We start from the raw sequence: 16,639 nt of genomic DNA, 5'->3' as shown, positions 1-16,639 counted from the left end.
TGTAGCTTCGCAACAAGCCACAGTCGCCAGCATGTTCCTATCTTACCGCAACCCACGTCGCCAGCAACCCGATTCTCGACTGACGATACTACGCTCTGTCAGCCTCAAGGCATTTCTCCCCCACCTCGCCATGTGATCTGTGAGCTTGTAGAGATATACATCAAGCTCGTTCATGACAAACCCCACTCGCTTTTTCATCAGCCCTCGATCCGAGATGCTGCCGCCTCGGGATTAATTCGCAATCAGGTCCTCTGCGGCATCCTGGCGTTATCTGCCAGGTGTGTACATTCTTCTATTTTCTCATTTATGATTTGCTGATTTACAATGTGCCGCAAAGATTTCATCAGGATCCCGCAGTCCAAGCACAAGGAACATCGTTTGCTCAGGAAGCCAAGCGATTGTTGAAAGAAGACGTCGAGAATATCTGCATCGAAAATATCCAAGCATGCATCCTCGTGGCAAATACCTGCGGCGCTAACAATGAAGCCACGTCTGAGGCGTTGTTTTTCGGTTTGCATAACCACTCAATACATTCCCTGAAAATCCAGCAATTGACATCTGTCCAGGCATCGCCATTCGCATGGCGCAGATCTTGTCTCTTCCCCAAGCCAGTCCTACCGATACGGACATAGACAAGGAAGTCAAATGCCGCGTCTACTGGACGCTTTACATGGTAGACCGCTGGAACTCTGCCGGTCTTGGTCTAACCAGACAGTTGCCGGATGCCCTGAAGTATCCCATGCCGGTGCATGAGCTGCATTTCCACCAACCGGACTTCAGATATCGCCCGGAGCTCAGAAACGGGTTATGGGCGTATTTCATCAGCTTGGCCAGTATCTTCGGCGAGATACAAGACCTGCACCTCCGCCACGTCGGCGGTGAAGTTGAAGACGCTCATTTCGAAGAGCAAGCTCAAAAACTGGCTGCGCGCCTGGAACAGTTTGCCGAGGAGCTTCCCATTGAGTTGCACCTGAATGTTGACAATCTCCGCTGGCACGCTGACCAGGGAATCGGCCGTACCTTTGTGGCCCTGCATCTCGGCTTCCACCATTACTCGACGCTCATCCACTTTCAGTACCTCGATATACAGCTTCCCCGCACCCCAAAGCAGAGGCTCTTCGCAAGCCGCTGCAAGCACCATGCCAATACGTATAGCGATCTCTTGAAACTCTCAACCGAGATTCCTGGTTGTGACGCTGTCTACAATATTGTCGGCCACATGACGGTGGTTTCATCCAGCGTGCTTCTCCACATCCTGTTCTTCGGCGAAGAAGAAGAGCTGCCCATGACTCGGCAGCGGCTCGAGCAGAATTTTCAGATTCTGATAAAGCTTCGAGGCTACTGGCCTAGCGTGCACGGAATGGTAAGCCACCTAATCCGGCGTTGATGTCGTGTACTGAATGGTGGTAGATGGACCGTCTCTTCACTTTCCAAAAGGCCTGCATGTGGACCGCGGACCCGAACACGCACAAGATCGACAAGTGGATGCTGAAGTTCTTACTGCAGCACGCCCTTCCCATCGAGGACAAGGTTGACCAGTCTGGAACCCCGCTGCCGTCATCGTCTGCTGTCCTGCCCGCCGTTTCCGAGATCATCTCGGAGCGTGGCCAATACGCCACGAACGCGCTGTCCATGCTTCGGCAGTGACGCAGGCTCTCAAGTAAGAGCATCCAAATGCACATCAACGATTAACAGCTCAATTCTCGTTCAATCAACTCTCAGTATCGGAAAAGTCTCCCCAATCCTCCGTCCACTTCCCCTCTCCCTCGGGCACCACCTCCCTCACGCCTCCTCCACATGCTCCGCCCCCACCGCGCTATTCCCCTTCGCAATCTTCCCCCTCGCCACATCAACCACCTCCTCCTTCCCCGCGACATCCGCATCCTCCCCATCAAACAACCTCGCAATCTCCTCGAGCGTCGGGCCGCGCGTCTCGACGTACAAGAAGTAAATGGCGCCGCACTCGAGCACGAGGATGGCGATGTAGACGAAGTAGAACTTCCAGTGCAGGGCGGCCAGGCCGATGGGGTTGACGTACTGGTTGAAGACGGACGAGGCGGCCGTGCCGGCCATGGTCACGGCCAGCCCTTTGGCGCGGATGTGGAAGGGCAGGATCTCGGCGCAGTAGGAGACGGTTAGACCGGGCCAGGCGAAGCCGGCGACGCCGTAGAAGGCGAACTGTGGGAGAGGTTAATGGTGGGAAGGAGGATGGGGGAGGGGGAGGGGGTGGGGCTTACGATCATGGCGATGACGGCGCCGCCGGCGGCTTTGTTGCCGGTGTCGGCGTAGACGGCGGAGCAGCTGTATGCGGGGGAAACGAGTGTCAGTAAAGGAAGCAGATGTCGGTGGCAATGTGCGGTGGGGGAAGGGTGGAAGGGGCCACTCACGCAGTCCAGATGGAAAAGGCGATCAACATGCCGACACCAGCGGTCAGGAACAGCGTGCGGCGGCCCAAGCGGTCGACCAGCAGCACGGAGAAGAGCACAGCGACGAGGAAAGACCAGATCTGCAGACCGCCGTTGATGATGGACTGGTCGCTGGCGTCGTGCACGCCGACGCTGGTGAGGATGTCGTGGATGTAGTACGACACGAGGCCGTTGCCGGAGCACTGCGAGAAGAAGGCCGTCAGGATGATGAGGAGGAGCCGCTTGCGGTTGCCCGGCGTGCGGACGAGGTCGGCCCAGCTGCCGTGCGAGTTCTGTTGCTCGAGCCGGATCGTCTCTTGGATTTCGAAGAGCTCTTGCTCGATGAAGGCGGAGTGCGTGTCGCCGTTGGCGTGGTACTGTTTGTTTCGGTCAGATCGAGCGATGATTGCGTTGGTGTGGATGAAGCTTACCTTTGCGAGCACTTCAAAGGCCTCGCTGGCTCTATCTTTGGCGCAAAGCCAACGCGGACTTTCAGGCAAAAACCAAATACCGACAAGTTGGATGGCGGGCATGGCAGCTTGCACTCCGACGGGAATCCTCCACGCAGCATCGGATGTGTAATTCACGGTGCCGTACACAGTCCATGCTGCCACAATCGAACCGACATACCAGAGCGTATTGTACATTGTCGTGAGCTTTCCGCGGTGGGTGGGGTAAGCGAGCTCCATGACAAGCAGAGGTGCAGAGCCTTGGGAGAGGTTCGAGCTATCGGTTTCCATTCTTGTTAGTAGATGTCGCAAGTGGAAAAGGGGGTGATGGACAAACCCGAAGCCGACCAGAAAACGGCCACCAATGAACATTCCAGAGTTCACGGACGGTACGACTGTTCACGCTCGTCAGCACTTTCACACTGGCTTCGTTGAACGAGGAGATGTACTCGCCTTGGATGATGGTGCCGACCAGGAGAACAATCAAACCGATGACCACGCCGATCCGGCGGCCCAACATGTCTGCTGCGTACGATGCTAATCATGATATGAGTCTTCGGTTCTTCAGTGCCGTGCTATGCGGAATAATCTCTCACTGACAGAAGAAAATGGCGACAAATGAACCAATGTTTTGGATGGCGGTGAATAGACCCAGTCTTGCCGATGTCGGATGATCAAAGTCTGTGTTTCGATGGTTCATCAGTGCAACGAAAGAAGACTGAGCTGATGGTAGAACTCACATTCTTGCCATGGGTCCATAGTCTGCAAGCCGTTCAGGAGACTGCCATCGTAGCCGTTGATGGTCGACCCGAGGAACAGGATGGGCATCATGCAGTAGAGCTTTCGAAGACCCGGGTCCTTCCACCATGTTACCTGCGGGACTTCGATCTTGGGCTTTCTTTCATCATCTGGCAGCTTCTCCTCGTCAACTGTTATGCGCTTCGGGTCTTCCATTGGTGTAGTAGGAACAGAAAAGGTGGTTTGATCACGGTCGGGTGCGCTTTACCGCTCGGCCGGAGACCGGCGTATTATATAGACGCGGCTTAGGCATGGGAGTGCATACGAAGACGCAAACGCAGCCTGTTTCCTGTCAAATAGCCGTACGGAGTGGTTCGACGCGGCTAACAGCCGGCTACTACAAGCACAACCTTGCTGCCCCATGGGCTGGGCTGCAGATCTACCCTGTACTTCCCCAGATCATCCCGCACATCGTGGGCGGAGGCTCGGCCAATAGGCGGCGCTCATTCCCGCCGGGCACCAAGTCGCCCACGTTTGACCGAGGAGGCTCTGCCACATGGACACCGATCAGGAGCCATCAGGCATACAACTTCAAACGTCCTATCCACCGGAGCCTACGCATACCACGAAAATCCACCGTCGGAGCGGCGCTATTTGGTGGTTTAGGCGTGGTGGTTCGTGCCTGGCCGGGTGGGAGTTGCGGGATTGACGGGCTCCCATTGGCTGCCATGCCGCAACCCCAGAGCGGGTGCTCTTAAGGTGCGGGGTTTGCCGAATACGGTCCCCGCCCTGCCTCCTTGGGTCACTCCATCTCCAGCGCACCTCAGCAGCCCATCACGGGACGGTTAGCTCTCATCCAATAGCAATACTACTACTGCAACAGAGGCCCACATGTCCAATTGCCGACTCCACGATCATGCGGCGCCTGAGGTAATTGCGTGCATCGTTGACGACGCCAATCCTCCGGGGTCTGGGATGGGCATTGGAAGTAGGGCCGGTCATCGGCAGAGGACAGAGAGCATTCCCAATCAGATGGCTTCAAGCCCGAAGCGCGGCGGGGCCGTGGGCACCTCTCTGATATCGCCGTTTATTTCCGCTGCATGACGCAGGAAGGGCACCAGAATTTGTGCTCACTGCTCGCCGTCGTATAAAGCCTTGCTTCTGCGGAGCCTGGTGCCACCCTCTCCAATCCGTACTTTCTCTTTCTCCTCTCCTCCCTTAATCTCACGCTGCCATCTAATTCACCATGTCTTCAATCCCTCACCTCCAGAAAAATGACGTCTCACACCAGCTCATCGTCAACGGCAAGCCGTTGCTCATGCTCGCTGGCGAGCTGCAGAACTCGTCTCTCACATCGGCAGAGTACATGAAAGAGGTGTGGCCAAAGATGGTCGCGACACACGTCAACACGGTCCTTGGGTGCGTGACGTGGGAGGACATCGAGCCCGAGGAGGGCAAGTTCGACTTTGCAAACTTGGACCAGATCGTCCTGGGTGCGCGGGAGCACGGCATTCACCTCGTGCTACTGTGGTTCGGCTCGTTCAAGAACGGTAAGCAAAGTCGTCGGGTAGGAGGTCGGGGAGGGATCAGAAGACTGACGAGGAATGATAGGCATCTCGACATACGCGCCCGGATGGGTCAAGACAAACCCCAAGAGATTCCCGCGCGCAAAGCTGCGCAAGGCTGGTGGCGAGCTGGCAACAGGAGATGTTGTGTCAATCTTCCATGACGAGGCCCCCAAGGCGGATGCCAAGGCCTTTGCGACGCTGCTGGAGCATATCAAGGAGATTGACGAGGCACACTCAACCGTCGTCATGGTGCAAGTCGAGAACGAGACGGGCCTTCTGGGTGATTCGCGCGACGGCAGCAAGTATGCCAACGAGCGGTTCGGCCAGCCCGTCCCTAAGGATCTCATCGACTTCATCGATAGCAACTGGGACACGTTGACCGAGAACTTCCGTGCTAACTTCAAGTCGTTCAAGACGGCAAGCAAGAAGCAGGGAACGTGGGAGGAGGTGTTCGGCAAGAGCAAGAAGACAGACGAGCTGTTCATGGCATACCACTACGCCCTCTACCTCAACCAGGTCGCATCAGCCGGCAAAGCCAAGTACCCGATCCCGCTGTACACCAACGTGTGGCAGAACTACGCGGGCGAAGACGCCGACAACAACTTCCCGACCATCGTTGGTGGCGGCGAGGAGCCGGGCAACTACCCGTCAGGGGGCGGCGTCGTCGACGTGTTAGACATCTGGCAGCACTTCGCGCCGAGCCTGGACCTGATCGCGCCCGACGTCTACCTCAACGAATACGGCAGCTCGTGCGCCAAGTACCGCCACCGCAACCAGCCGCTGTTCATCCCGGAGCAGCGCCGCGACGAGTACGGCGCGCGCCGCGTGTGGAAGGCCTTTGGCAGCCACCAGTGCCTGGGCACCTCGCCCTTCGGCATCGACACCCTCGACCCGCCCACAAGCCCCTTCACCCGCCACTACGGCCTGCTGGACCGCGTCTCGCACATCGTGCTCGAGGCTCAGCGCCGGCCTAATTCTTCCTACGGCTTCTTCTTCGACGAATTGCCCGACGCTGGCCCCGACCCCTCGCCCCCGCAGACCGTCGTCTTCGGCGAGTGGCAGCTCACCATCCAGCGCTGCTTCGTCTTCGGCAAGCCTGGCCCCGGCGCCGGCATGGTCATTCACCTGGGCGGCGCCCGCTTCCTGCTGATCGGCTGGGGCTTCCAGGTCCTGGCCAAGTCGCTCAACCCCCGCAGCACCTTCACCGGCTTCCTGCGCTTCCAGGAGAAGTACGTCGTCAACAAGGAGACGGGCGAGCTGCGCACCCTGCGGAACCTGAACGGCGATGAGACGAGGAGTGGCATCTTCGCTATGATGCCCAACGAGGACCCTGACTACGGTGGCTTCCCTATCTGCGTGACGATCCCGGCGAGGACCATGATTGCCGAGTTGGAGGTTTATTCGATCGAGGAGGATGAGTGATGTATGTATCCGATGCTTCCGAATCAAATCTCATGAATTTGTATACAGAGCCGTATTGTGATCTGTCAACGTCTCTGTGTTTGAAATCCCGCGGCTCCCCACTATTGAGAAAAACCTTAACTTCGGCGCTCGGCTTGCTTATAGTGCGAGCTTCCTAACGCACGACTCCTAATCCCAAGCGCTAGCCGGCTCCAGAAACCCAAGCGACTTAGCCGCGTGGCGGGTGGGGCCTCGTCAGGAAAATGATGTGCTGGCTTGCTGTCAATACGTTGGTAATCTCGATCATGGACTGCTGTGCCACACGTAAAAGTCATGTTCTGACATCGGTTTTCTTCCCGGAATCGTGGACCAGTGCGTCTCTCCTGACGCATGTCTGCGCTATAAACAAAAGTCTGCCCCGCCACTTGTCATGTTCCAGCTTTTTCGTTTCTCCTTAATCCGCGCATATCCGAATCCTGTACAACATGGCTGCTCCCCAGAACGTCACACCTGCCCTTGCAAATATGCAGAATATCGAGGTCGATGAAACGGTAAGATCCTTTACTGGCCCCTGTTTGGAAATTCCTATTGCAACATAAGCGATTTGGTAAGCCAATTTTACTAAATCTTGTCACAGTTCGAGACGGATTCGACCCGCGGAAGTATCGACGATCAGCTGTAACTGCCTTATCTGCTCTAATATGCCACGGCTACTGACTCCCTCTTCAGCTCCGCCTATTCCCAGTCCCTGACATCTAGCGTTACCGCTTATCCCGTCGAAAACGGCCGTCGGTATCATGCCTACAAAGGAGGAGACTACTACATGCCTAATGATGATGTGTGTATTAGAAAAGACTCGAGCTCTCACCCTCTGACCGTGTAATCTAGACCGAGCAAGATCGACTCGACTTTGTCCATCACATGTTGATGCTCACCACCAACAAGCAGCACTTCCACGCCCCCATCAAGAAAGATCAGTTGAAGCGCGTCCTGGACGTGGGAACTGGGACTGGCATTTGGGCCATTGAAGTTGGTATGTGAAATAGAGTCAGCCATCGCATAATCACAAAGTTAATGTGCCTGATCAGCGGACAAATATCCCGATGCGGAGGTAAATCTTTGCTACGGCTACCCCAGACCGATGCTTATCTTGCGTAGGTTCTCGGAAATGATTTGAGCCCTGTGCAGCCGCAATGGTTGGTGAGTATTCACATTTCCGGCACGGACTCGAATCGATTTTAACAACGCAGCCCCCGAATTTGAAATTCGAAGTCGACGACGTTGAGGCTCCTTGGACGTACTCCAAGCCTTTTGATTTGATATTTGCACGCTACCTTGATGGAGCTATCTCGGATTGGCCGACGCTTGTCTCAAACATGTACAACAACGTCCGGCCCGGTGGATGGGTTGAGTACGTGCGCCCCAATAGACTTGCCGTTTCCAATCGCTGAGAATTGTAGGCTACAAGGCTTTGACCTGCACTACAGGACCGACGATGGCTCCGTCAAGCCCGATGCGTACATCACCAAGTTCGTGGAGACTATCGAACAGGGATGTGCAAAGATAGGCAAGGAATTCTACACCGGACCAAAGCTCGGTGATTGGTTGAAGAATGCAGGCTTCAAGAATGTCCACGTGGACCTGTACAAGGTCCCATCCGGTCCTTGGCCCAAGGATAAATTGATGAGGGAGATTGGCACCATCAACCTCTTGCAAGCTCTTGATGGCATGGAGGGCTTCTCTCTCCGCCTCTTCACTGGCGTTCTGGGTTGGACGGCCGAAGAAGTCAATGTTTTCTGCGCGAAGGTCAGACAGGAGTTGAAGGGGAAGTCCATCCACCCCTATATTCTTTAGTAAGTATCTTCCACTGAATTGGCCACACTTATTGGGTTTCTGACAAGGAAACAGCTACGTTGCGTATGGCCAAAAGCCGGAGGAATAGATTGAAGTAGGGTCATGAGTAGGGTGTAGGCGAAGGTAGCATCATACGTGTACGTTGGAAGTGCGTCATGTCCAAGTTCTCGGACTATTCTGATGTTTTCATTCCAGGATGAGTAATGATCATGCGTTTTCAACAATTGCATTCCTCTCATTGATCGATTACGTCAGGCCAAACTCAGTGGCATATTGGCTCTCACTAATTATCCTCCTGTTCTGTGATTGGTGCCCGCAACGCATGTGATAACGGATACGCCTAGGCTGCTTACAGCATTTCAGCTTCTCTAAAAAGCCCAACAATTGCCCTCAACTCCTAGCCTTTAATAAGTTTCTCCAATTCTTTACTACTCGAGTTCTACCTTCAAGATTGCTCGATATTCTATCCATGGATTATTCCAGATTGAGAGCTACCGGTCCTCCGCCACACAACGACGAACGGTCAACAACTCAACAATCCTCATGGCTGCGCAGTCGCGGTACATCTTTCAGGAGAGGTTCTGCATTTTCCGTTGCGTTCCAAGTACTCTGTATAGCGATTGAGCTTGTGCAGGACTTGGGGCGAGCAGTGGGCTCATGGCTAGTCGACATCATGCTTGAGTTGGCTTCCGAGATGTTTGCGCTGGCATACCACACTATCCAGTTGCAAATGACTGTCATCATTCTCGGATTGGTCGCCCCATTTCTTCTCCCGGTGTTTACCCTAATTTTCTGGATTTGCCTGTGGAGGACCTTCCGGTCGGGTCTGTGGACGCCTGAAGCATGGTTGCGTCAGCAGGAAGCTTCCTCTCGTTCGGAAGGCAGGGCGACTTTGGAATGAACTTGGCTACAAGCAATTCCGCATTCAAACGAAGCGTCAATCATGGTCAAAGCTGAGCTTTGCGGACTATGTGAGATAATCCTTGTTGGACGGTAACAACAATACCGAACTTCTCACAAATGATTGACTCGAGATGAATTGGACAAAGCTCATCAGACACGTATGAACAAAACTAATCCATTTGGATGGTTTCTGAAAACGCTTCACTGTTGACTTCAGGATTCGACGAGGCCTTTCCCCCTCAGAGAGCAGCCAGCGCATCATACTGTTCCTGAGTAACAGCGAGAACAGAGCCATGTCTCATATACGCATCATCCACCGACGTGTCCTGCACCCACGCGCCCGTCGTCGGGTCCGCCGGTCCATATCCTCTGATCCCCGCATCAGAACCCAGCTTGTCGGCAATCACGTACGCCACGCCGTCGGCCGTGTTGTCCCAAAACGCATAAGGGCCCTCGTAGCCGGTGACGACTTCCCCAACCTCCTCGAAGGCGCCAAACAAGCCGTCGTAGCCGACTTCGGTGTGGAAGCCGTCGTGCGCCCAGAAGCGCACGTAGGCCGTGTCGTTGATCTTGAGGAAGCTGAGGTCGATGGTGCTCTCGGGGTTCCTGTCGAGGTACGTCTGCGGGGTCGTGAACGTCTGGAAGTCGCTCGTGTGCGCGTAGCGCATGACGGCTTCGTCGATTGGGCCGTTGCTGTGAGTCGTGTCGTTTTCGGCGAACTGCTCAGCGGTTAGCAAATGTCGAGTACAACACGTTGGGTGCCTGCGGAGGTTTCACAAATTGAGATGCCCAGTGCACCAAGTATTGACCCGCTTCCGGATCCCAGATGGCATCGGGCGCCCACGCCATTCCGGCGGTGTCATCCTCGACGGTTATGAGCCTCTCGTCCGTCCAGTTAATCAGGTCTGAGCTATCCCAGATCAACAACGCTTTCGAGCCATTGGCAGCTGCGGCATCCCACGACGCGTACTACTGAATGTTAGCCACAAGCAGCTCGGCCAATTGTACAGGAAACTTCGTACATCTTCAATGTTCAGATCCGTTGCGAGAAGATACCATTTTGTGCCTTCTTCCTCTCCAGAGCCGGGAACGAGTGAGAGGTCCCGAACGGTTTTCTGACCGAGGGTGGGAACGAAGAGGGGCTCTCCGCCATTGACCGGATTGAATTGCAGCGGGTTGTCGTTGGTGCTCAATGCAAAGAAGATACCAGTCTCGTCCGTCTTCCAATAGGCCGCCAAATAGCCGACCTTAGTCGAGTCAGCCTTCTTGCTCAGGATTCCGCTGTCGCTTGCGAATGGCACGGCCAAAGCAGCCGATGCGCACGCGAGAACGAGGCTGGTCGAGAAATAATTTGAGCGCATGGTAGCAGATGTCGGAAAAACTCGAGAGCAGGTACGTACAAACGGAAATTCATCTAGGCAATGCACACTTTTATAGAGCCTCTTTTATCCGGCCGCTGTGATATCGCTCCGGAGCCGCCGAAGCGAGCCTCCAGTTCCTGGCTGTGATGCCGGTGGACCTGTCGATCATTTCCCACCAAGTACTTACCGCTGGGAATTTGTTGCGGGGTAACGCTTCGATACGTCACGTATCACGAGAGGCGGGGTATTTTAATAGGCGGATTATCGCGGCGCGATTTCTAGAAACACTATCTTCCCCACACATCCCACCGGACCTCAACCGGAACACCACGGGCTCGCCATACAAGAGCCTTATGATGATCGCTTTGCCGCGCGGTCAATTCGTCAGCTCCAACTTTCGCAGAGCTGTTGCGACATTTCAAGACATTCTTTTGGGGTTTCCCACATCCTGGAGTACGAGGCCTGCCATGACTCGATGATGAGTGTGCCATTGAAAAAGCGTTGAGAAGCGCTGAAGAGCTCAGTGCTCACAGTCAAATACTGGTGAGGAAATGCTCTGGTGAAATTACTAAGTTTGTCTTTGACAGGGTCAATCGCGAGGCCTATGGCAGGTTATATGTGTAGCACTACAAGCGCACTCTGACCTGCAACACACGCTAAAGCCTCTTCTTCGTCGCCCGGCTGCCATCACTCAATTTCTCCCCGGCCACTTTGAATTGGCGTGGAAAGCCACCCAGTGCTGCGGAGTTCTCAATTGGAGAACCGATCTCACAAGCAGTATTGAGCTGACAGCTCTTCCATACAGTCAGCCGCCGCAATCCTGCCGCTCGTCTCGTAGTACGTTGTACTGCTCCATGTCCGACCAACGTCTATCCATAATCCCATCCTCCATGCCCATCCACATGTGCTTCGTTCTCCCCGGCCATACCCTGGCATTCGTCGGTTGCTGAAGCTCATCTCTCAGCGCCCCAAGTTTCGTAGGCAAAGCGTTCAGGTGCGACGCAATTTGGTGACCGGGCGGCATACTGCCGTCAACCGAACCCGAGCTGGTTCTATCGATGGGCATTATTGCAGCACCGTCAGACGCCACCCTCACCGCAGGACATCTGTGCAACTTTAGCCAGGCCTCCATGGAACAGCAACCATGCATGGCCGCCAAGAGAACTCATGCCTTCCTCGCCGCTATAGGAAGCATATGATGATAATACCTCTATGGGATTGGATTTCTGATGGATAGACGCCTACAATGTTAAGGTTTAGCGGCAGTTCTTGCTTGACCCGGTGGCGCAGTCGACTGCGCCCTGTGGAACCATCAAGCTTATTGCGACGATTGGCGAACAATGGTGACTCAACACTCATTCAGCTAGTGGGATGACTCTCTATCGATGCATCTAGCCTGAGTAAAATCATTCGGACAAACGGTTTGACTCTTTCAAGTTCGCATACCATCTTAATCGTGTGCAGGGCTCCCAGGTTTCTTGGCCAAAATTATTACTTATTCCGGTATAGTGCGGCTGCAGATCCTAAGCCTGAGCTTTTAATCTAAGTAGGTGAGTGGATACTATTATCACTCCGTGCGCAGCACCTTCGGTGAAACTTTCAAAGAATTTACGTATCTAGGCAGCAGTCGGCTGTGCGGTGTCTGCCGACATTTACCGTGGCGGTATCTCCATGCAGTCAGCGTGATTCTGATTCGCCACAAGACCGCATAATCCGACCTATTTCGTATTTTGCCCAGCTTTTCAACTCAAACGCAATATCGTCGTGCCACACCGATAGCTGTCAGCCTTAGGGCTAGAAATGACGCAGATGCAAATAAGCGCCGTGACTCGACACTAACCACCATTTTTCCCCGGTTTAAAAAGCATGCCTTCGTCGGCCTTTTTGGCCTGACCAAGGCAATGCTCACTTCTCAACGCACTCCGATGATGCATCCGCACCCTACTTCAGCGACCTCCCGGTTACTGGAAGTTTTCCATTATATTTCACCAGTTGTAATTGCCGTGTATTTCATCAGCGCATCGTTAATCACTGCTTGTACGCTGCAGAAGACGGTCGATGATTCAACCAACCGAAAGAGGCGCGCAGTCGCCATATGGCTCCTACCTTTGGTGCCACTCAGTTTTGTAAGTTGGCTTTCGGCCACGATTTGAATAAGCAGTTCTAACAGACGGTTTAGCTGGGACAAGCCATCTTCTACTTCATCAGGGCAGCCAATCAAGACAAATGGCCCGTCAAGCATGATATGGTGAGCTCTTTTCTATGACATACGGGCTGGCCTCTTTAACTCGTTCAAGATCTATGTGCTGGCGTCAATAATGGTGTGGGGCTCCATCACAATCTCTCTCATGGAAACAAAAGCTCCAGTTTGGTACACGTTCTTGGGATGCTGGGCATTTGGTGCTGTTTTCGAGTTGACCATCCTGGGCCTGCTGGTCACGTTGTCGGCACCCCAAGACTTCGCTGTTGGGAACTCGCTCGGCTCTGCCCGAGCAATGATTCTGGTGGCCCTTTTCCTGTCCATCCTCTTCCTGGGCTACGGATCCCGCGAAAAGGGAATACGACTCGATGAAGAAAGCCGATCTCTGCTGGTGAGCGAAAACATCGAGTCAGACGGATCCCCATCTTATGGCAGCCTTCCCTCGTCGGTGAATGACCGAGATAGTGACAAAGACGATGACTCGGACGACGACGATGAGGAGATGAAAGAACTGCAGCAGAAGCGACTGGAGGAAGAGGGTGGTTGGTGGGGCTACCTGAAAGGCTTCGTGATCTTCCTGCCTCTGATCTGGCCGTACAACAACCGGCGAATGCAGTTCTGGCTGGGGGTTCTCGTTCTGACGCTTACGGCGGAGCGGTTCCTGACGGTCCTCATTCCTCGTCAACTAGGCATTATTACAGACGCGCTGTCCAATGCCGGCGAAACCAGATATTTCCCTTGGAAAGAGCTTCTCGTTTGGGCGGCCCTCAAACTTGTCAGCGTGTCCGCTGGCTTCGACCTGCTCCGAACAATGGCCACCACCCGGGTTTCAGCATACGCATACCGGCAACTGTCGTCGGCAGCCTTCAATCACGTCATGGGATTGTCGATGGACTACCACAGCGCCAAAAGCTGCGGCGAGGTGCTGAAAGCCATCGAGCAAGGGTCCGACATCCACAACGTCATCGACACGGTGCTGTTCGACGCCGGGCCGGTGCTGATCGACCTCGTGGTGGCAGCCGTGTACCTGTCATCCGTGTTCGACGCGTACATGGCGCTCATCATCATCGCGACCTCCAGCGCCTACATCTACGCCGGCATCCGGGGCAACAGCTCGCTCGCGGCCAAGCGGCGCGACTACACCGAAGGCGAGCGCAAGGGCAACGAGATCCTGTACGACTCGGTCAGCAACTGGCAGACGGTGACGTACCACAACCGGCGGCGCTTCGAGCAGGACCGCTACCTCGAGGCCGTCGACAGCTTCAAAGCGAAGGAAGTGCGCTACTACGACGTCATGAACTACATCGACTCGGCGCAGAGCCTGATCATGGCGCTGGGCCTGCTCACCAGCGCCTTCCTCGCGGCATCCCGCATCGCCGCCGGCCAGGCGCCCGTCGGCCACCTCGTCCTGCTCATCACCTACTGGGGCTCCATCCAGGAGCCGCTCAGCCACCTGACCTGGACCCTCCGCACCACCGCCTCGCAGCTCATCGGCGCCGAGCGCCTCCTCCAACTCCTGCAGACCAAACCCTCCGTCGCCGAGAAGCCCGGCGGCGCCCCGCCCCTGCGCGCCGCCAACAACGGGGGCGGCAGCCGCGTCGTCTTCGCGAACGCGGCGTTCGCCTACGACCCGCGCAAGCCGACCCTCCGCGACGTGTCGTTCGCCGCCGAGCCGGGCCAGACGGTGGCGCTGGTCGGCGAGACGGGCGGCGGCAAGTCGACCATCCTCAAGCTGCTGCTGCGCTTCTACGACGTGACGGGCGGCAGCATCACCATCGACGGCCAGGACGTGCGCGACGTGTCGCTCGACTCGCTGCGCGGCGCGCTCGGCGTGGTCCCGCAGGACCCGGCGCTGTTCAACCAGAGCATCATGGAGAACGTGCGGTACGCGCGGCTCGACGCGACGGATGAGGAGGTGCGCGAGGCGTGCCGCGCCGCTGTCGTGCATGATAAGATTGAGTCGTTTCCCGACGGGTACGCGGCGCGCGTGGGGGAGCGCGGGGTTAAGCTTTCGGGGGGTGAGCTGCAGCGGTTGGCTATTGCGCGGGTGTTTTTGAAGGATCCGCGGATCGTGTTGTTGGATGAGGCGACGAGTGCGATTGATTCGGGGACCGAGGCGCGGATTCAGGAGGCGTTCCGGAGGTTGAGTGCTGGGAGGACGACGTTCGTTATTGCGCATCGCTTGTCGACTATCATGCATGCTGATCTTATTCTTGTGGTGGATAATGGTCGGATTGTGGAGAGGGGGTCGCATGCGGAGCTATTGAAGAAGGGGGGCAAGTATCAAGAGCTGTGGTCGAAGCAGTCGCCTGATGGAAAGCTGTAGAGTAGTGGTCAAATCAAGGTCTTTTGAGGTAGTGACCAAGCTGCAGTGGTTGATAAGTACGTGCTGTATTGCATTCAAACCTATGTATAAAATCCCCCCCTACCAGTGTCGACCGACACCACAGTCACATAGGTGCATATTTCTAACTTCGAAATCAACATGCCACAGGCGCGAATGAAACCCGGCCCCACCTAACGCTTTTGGATGGTTTCCAGCGCTGTCTCTAGCCTCGATATCTGCATCCTCCTCGATTAGCATTTTCGATGTTCCAAGCCTTTGCGCGTTGCATGCTGCGATCAGCGCTGTTCTGCCCTGGTCATCGCGAGCCTCAATGTCTGCCCTTGCCCTAATCAAATACTCAAGAACCATACAATTACCCTCAATTGCAGCCACAATGAGCGGGGTCCTACCGAGTGCATCTCGCACGTTGATATCTGCTCGAGCTTGAATCAAAACTACCACCGCACCCCAACCAACCTTGTGCATACACAAGTGGTGAAGTACCGTCATACCCCGGTTATCGCCTTGATCAGGATCTGCACCGTGGAAAAGGAGTATGTGCAGGCATTCCTCAAGCTCCATATACCAGTAGTTCTCGCCTTCTGGACCAAATAGAACAAGGCGGTGAAGGGCTGTGGCTCCTTGACTATCGCGTGCTTCCAGAGCTTCCTTCCTGTACAGCGTATCTGCGAGCTCAACAGGGTTGCTAGTTCCAGTTGCAGCTAGAAGCGGAGATAGAATAGATGGTGCACTTGTACTGCGTGGGTAGGCACCATGGACAATAAGTGCTCTCCACTTCCAGAGGCTCTTGGCAGCATCGAGTGGGCCTTCGCCTTTCAGATCGACTTGATTGAAATTAGCTCCATATTCAGCGAGTATATGGACCTGCTCCTCTTCCATGGCTTCAAACAGACAGGTGCGTCCTTCGTTGTTCGAGGCCTCAATATCGGCGCCGTTTTCAAGAAGTAATCTCGTTTTGGACGATTGAGCGAAAAAGATAGGAGTTTGTCCTTTATCGTCTCTTGCGTTGACATCGGCACCACACCGGATCAGCAGGCTCGCTACTTCACCTGCGCGGGCGTAATGGAGAAGAGTTCTACCACCCGGATGACACCGACAACTTGGGTCAAAGCGACGAAGTGAGCCTTCTTGGGATTTCGGTTCCGCCTGCACAGCATCAGGTGAAGAACAGGCAAATGGGTCCGATGGAATCGTTTGGTCTCGAAACCGCAAAGGACCGCAGATCCACTCTTCTCGGGTAGTATCAAAGGAATGAGAAAGTAGAAGTCCGAGATTTTCCATGGAAGATTTGGAGGTCGCATGGAGTAGAAGTTGGCAGTTATTGTGCCAATCGACATCTCCTGAGAATAGAGCGCCTCTGTGAAGAAGCCTTGCGACTATGGTGCTAGATTCCATTCGTACCTTCATGGCGGA

At 55.0% G+C, this 16,639-nt stretch overlaps 6 protein-coding genes across 6 annotated transcripts; 4 read left to right on the top strand and 2 right to left on the bottom strand.

The window, feature by feature from the left end:
- Positions 1-580: 580 nt before the first annotated feature.
- Positions 581-1,647, top strand: LTHEOB_9601 (uncharacterized protein; the record flags this gene model as incomplete). The annotated part of the gene is made up of 2 exons (XM_035519207.1): positions 581-1,363; positions 1,411-1,647. The coding sequence occupies 2 exons, from the start codon at positions 581-583 to the stop codon at positions 1,645-1,647; spliced, it is 1,020 nt and encodes a 339-aa protein (XP_035368828.1).
- Positions 1,648-1,782: 135 nt separating this feature from the next.
- On the bottom strand, positions 1,783-3,808 carry LTHEOB_9600 (Hexose transporter protein; the record flags this gene model as incomplete). The annotated part of the gene is made up of 7 exons (XM_035519206.1): positions 1,783-2,178; positions 2,238-2,301; positions 2,388-2,782; positions 2,837-3,131; positions 3,217-3,391; positions 3,455-3,535; positions 3,595-3,808. 7 exons carry the CDS (start codon positions 3,806-3,808, stop codon positions 1,783-1,785), a joined length of 1,620 nt encoding a protein of 539 aa, XP_035368827.1.
- Positions 3,809-4,838: 1,030 nt separating this feature from the next.
- On the top strand, positions 4,839-6,582 carry LTHEOB_9599 (Glycoside hydrolase family 42; the record flags this gene model as incomplete). The annotated part of the gene is made up of 2 exons (XM_035519203.1): positions 4,839-5,142; positions 5,204-6,582. The coding sequence occupies 2 exons, from the start codon at positions 4,839-4,841 to the stop codon at positions 6,580-6,582; spliced, it is 1,683 nt and encodes a 560-aa protein (XP_035368826.1).
- A 464-nt stretch (positions 6,583-7,046) lies between these two features.
- LTHEOB_9598 (Methyltransferase domain-containing protein) lies at positions 7,047-8,503 on the top strand (the record flags this gene model as incomplete). The annotated part of the gene is made up of 9 exons (XM_035519202.1): positions 7,047-7,112; positions 7,199-7,239; positions 7,291-7,399; positions 7,450-7,594; positions 7,650-7,672; positions 7,720-7,761; positions 7,812-7,972; positions 8,022-8,414; positions 8,470-8,503. 9 exons carry the CDS (start codon positions 7,047-7,049, stop codon positions 8,501-8,503), a joined length of 1,014 nt encoding a protein of 337 aa, XP_035368825.1.
- Positions 8,504-9,557: 1,054 nt separating this feature from the next.
- LTHEOB_9597 (Glycoside hydrolase family 43) lies at positions 9,558-10,679 on the bottom strand (the record flags this gene model as incomplete). Its single annotated transcript, XM_035519201.1, has 3 exons — positions 9,558-10,037; positions 10,096-10,287; positions 10,341-10,679. The coding sequence occupies 3 exons, from the start codon at positions 10,677-10,679 to the stop codon at positions 9,558-9,560; spliced, it is 1,011 nt and encodes a 336-aa protein (XP_035368824.1).
- Positions 10,680-12,774: 2,095 nt separating this feature from the next.
- LTHEOB_9596 (ABC transporter protein) lies at positions 12,775-15,205 on the top strand (the record flags this gene model as incomplete). The annotated part of the gene is made up of 3 exons (XM_035519200.1): positions 12,775-12,805; positions 12,869-12,927; positions 12,977-15,205. The coding sequence occupies 3 exons, from the start codon at positions 12,775-12,777 to the stop codon at positions 15,203-15,205; spliced, it is 2,319 nt and encodes a 772-aa protein (XP_035368823.1).
- Between the last annotated feature and the right edge of the window lie 1,434 nt (positions 15,206-16,639).

Source organism: Lasiodiplodia theobromae, assembly GCF_012971845.1.
Source record: "Lasiodiplodia theobromae strain AM2As chromosome Unknown scaffold_32, whole genome shotgun sequence".
Lineage (NCBI taxonomy): Eukaryota > Fungi > Ascomycota > Dothideomycetes > Botryosphaeriales > Botryosphaeriaceae > Lasiodiplodia > Lasiodiplodia theobromae.
This window is presented reverse-complemented; position numbering and strand designations above follow the sequence as displayed.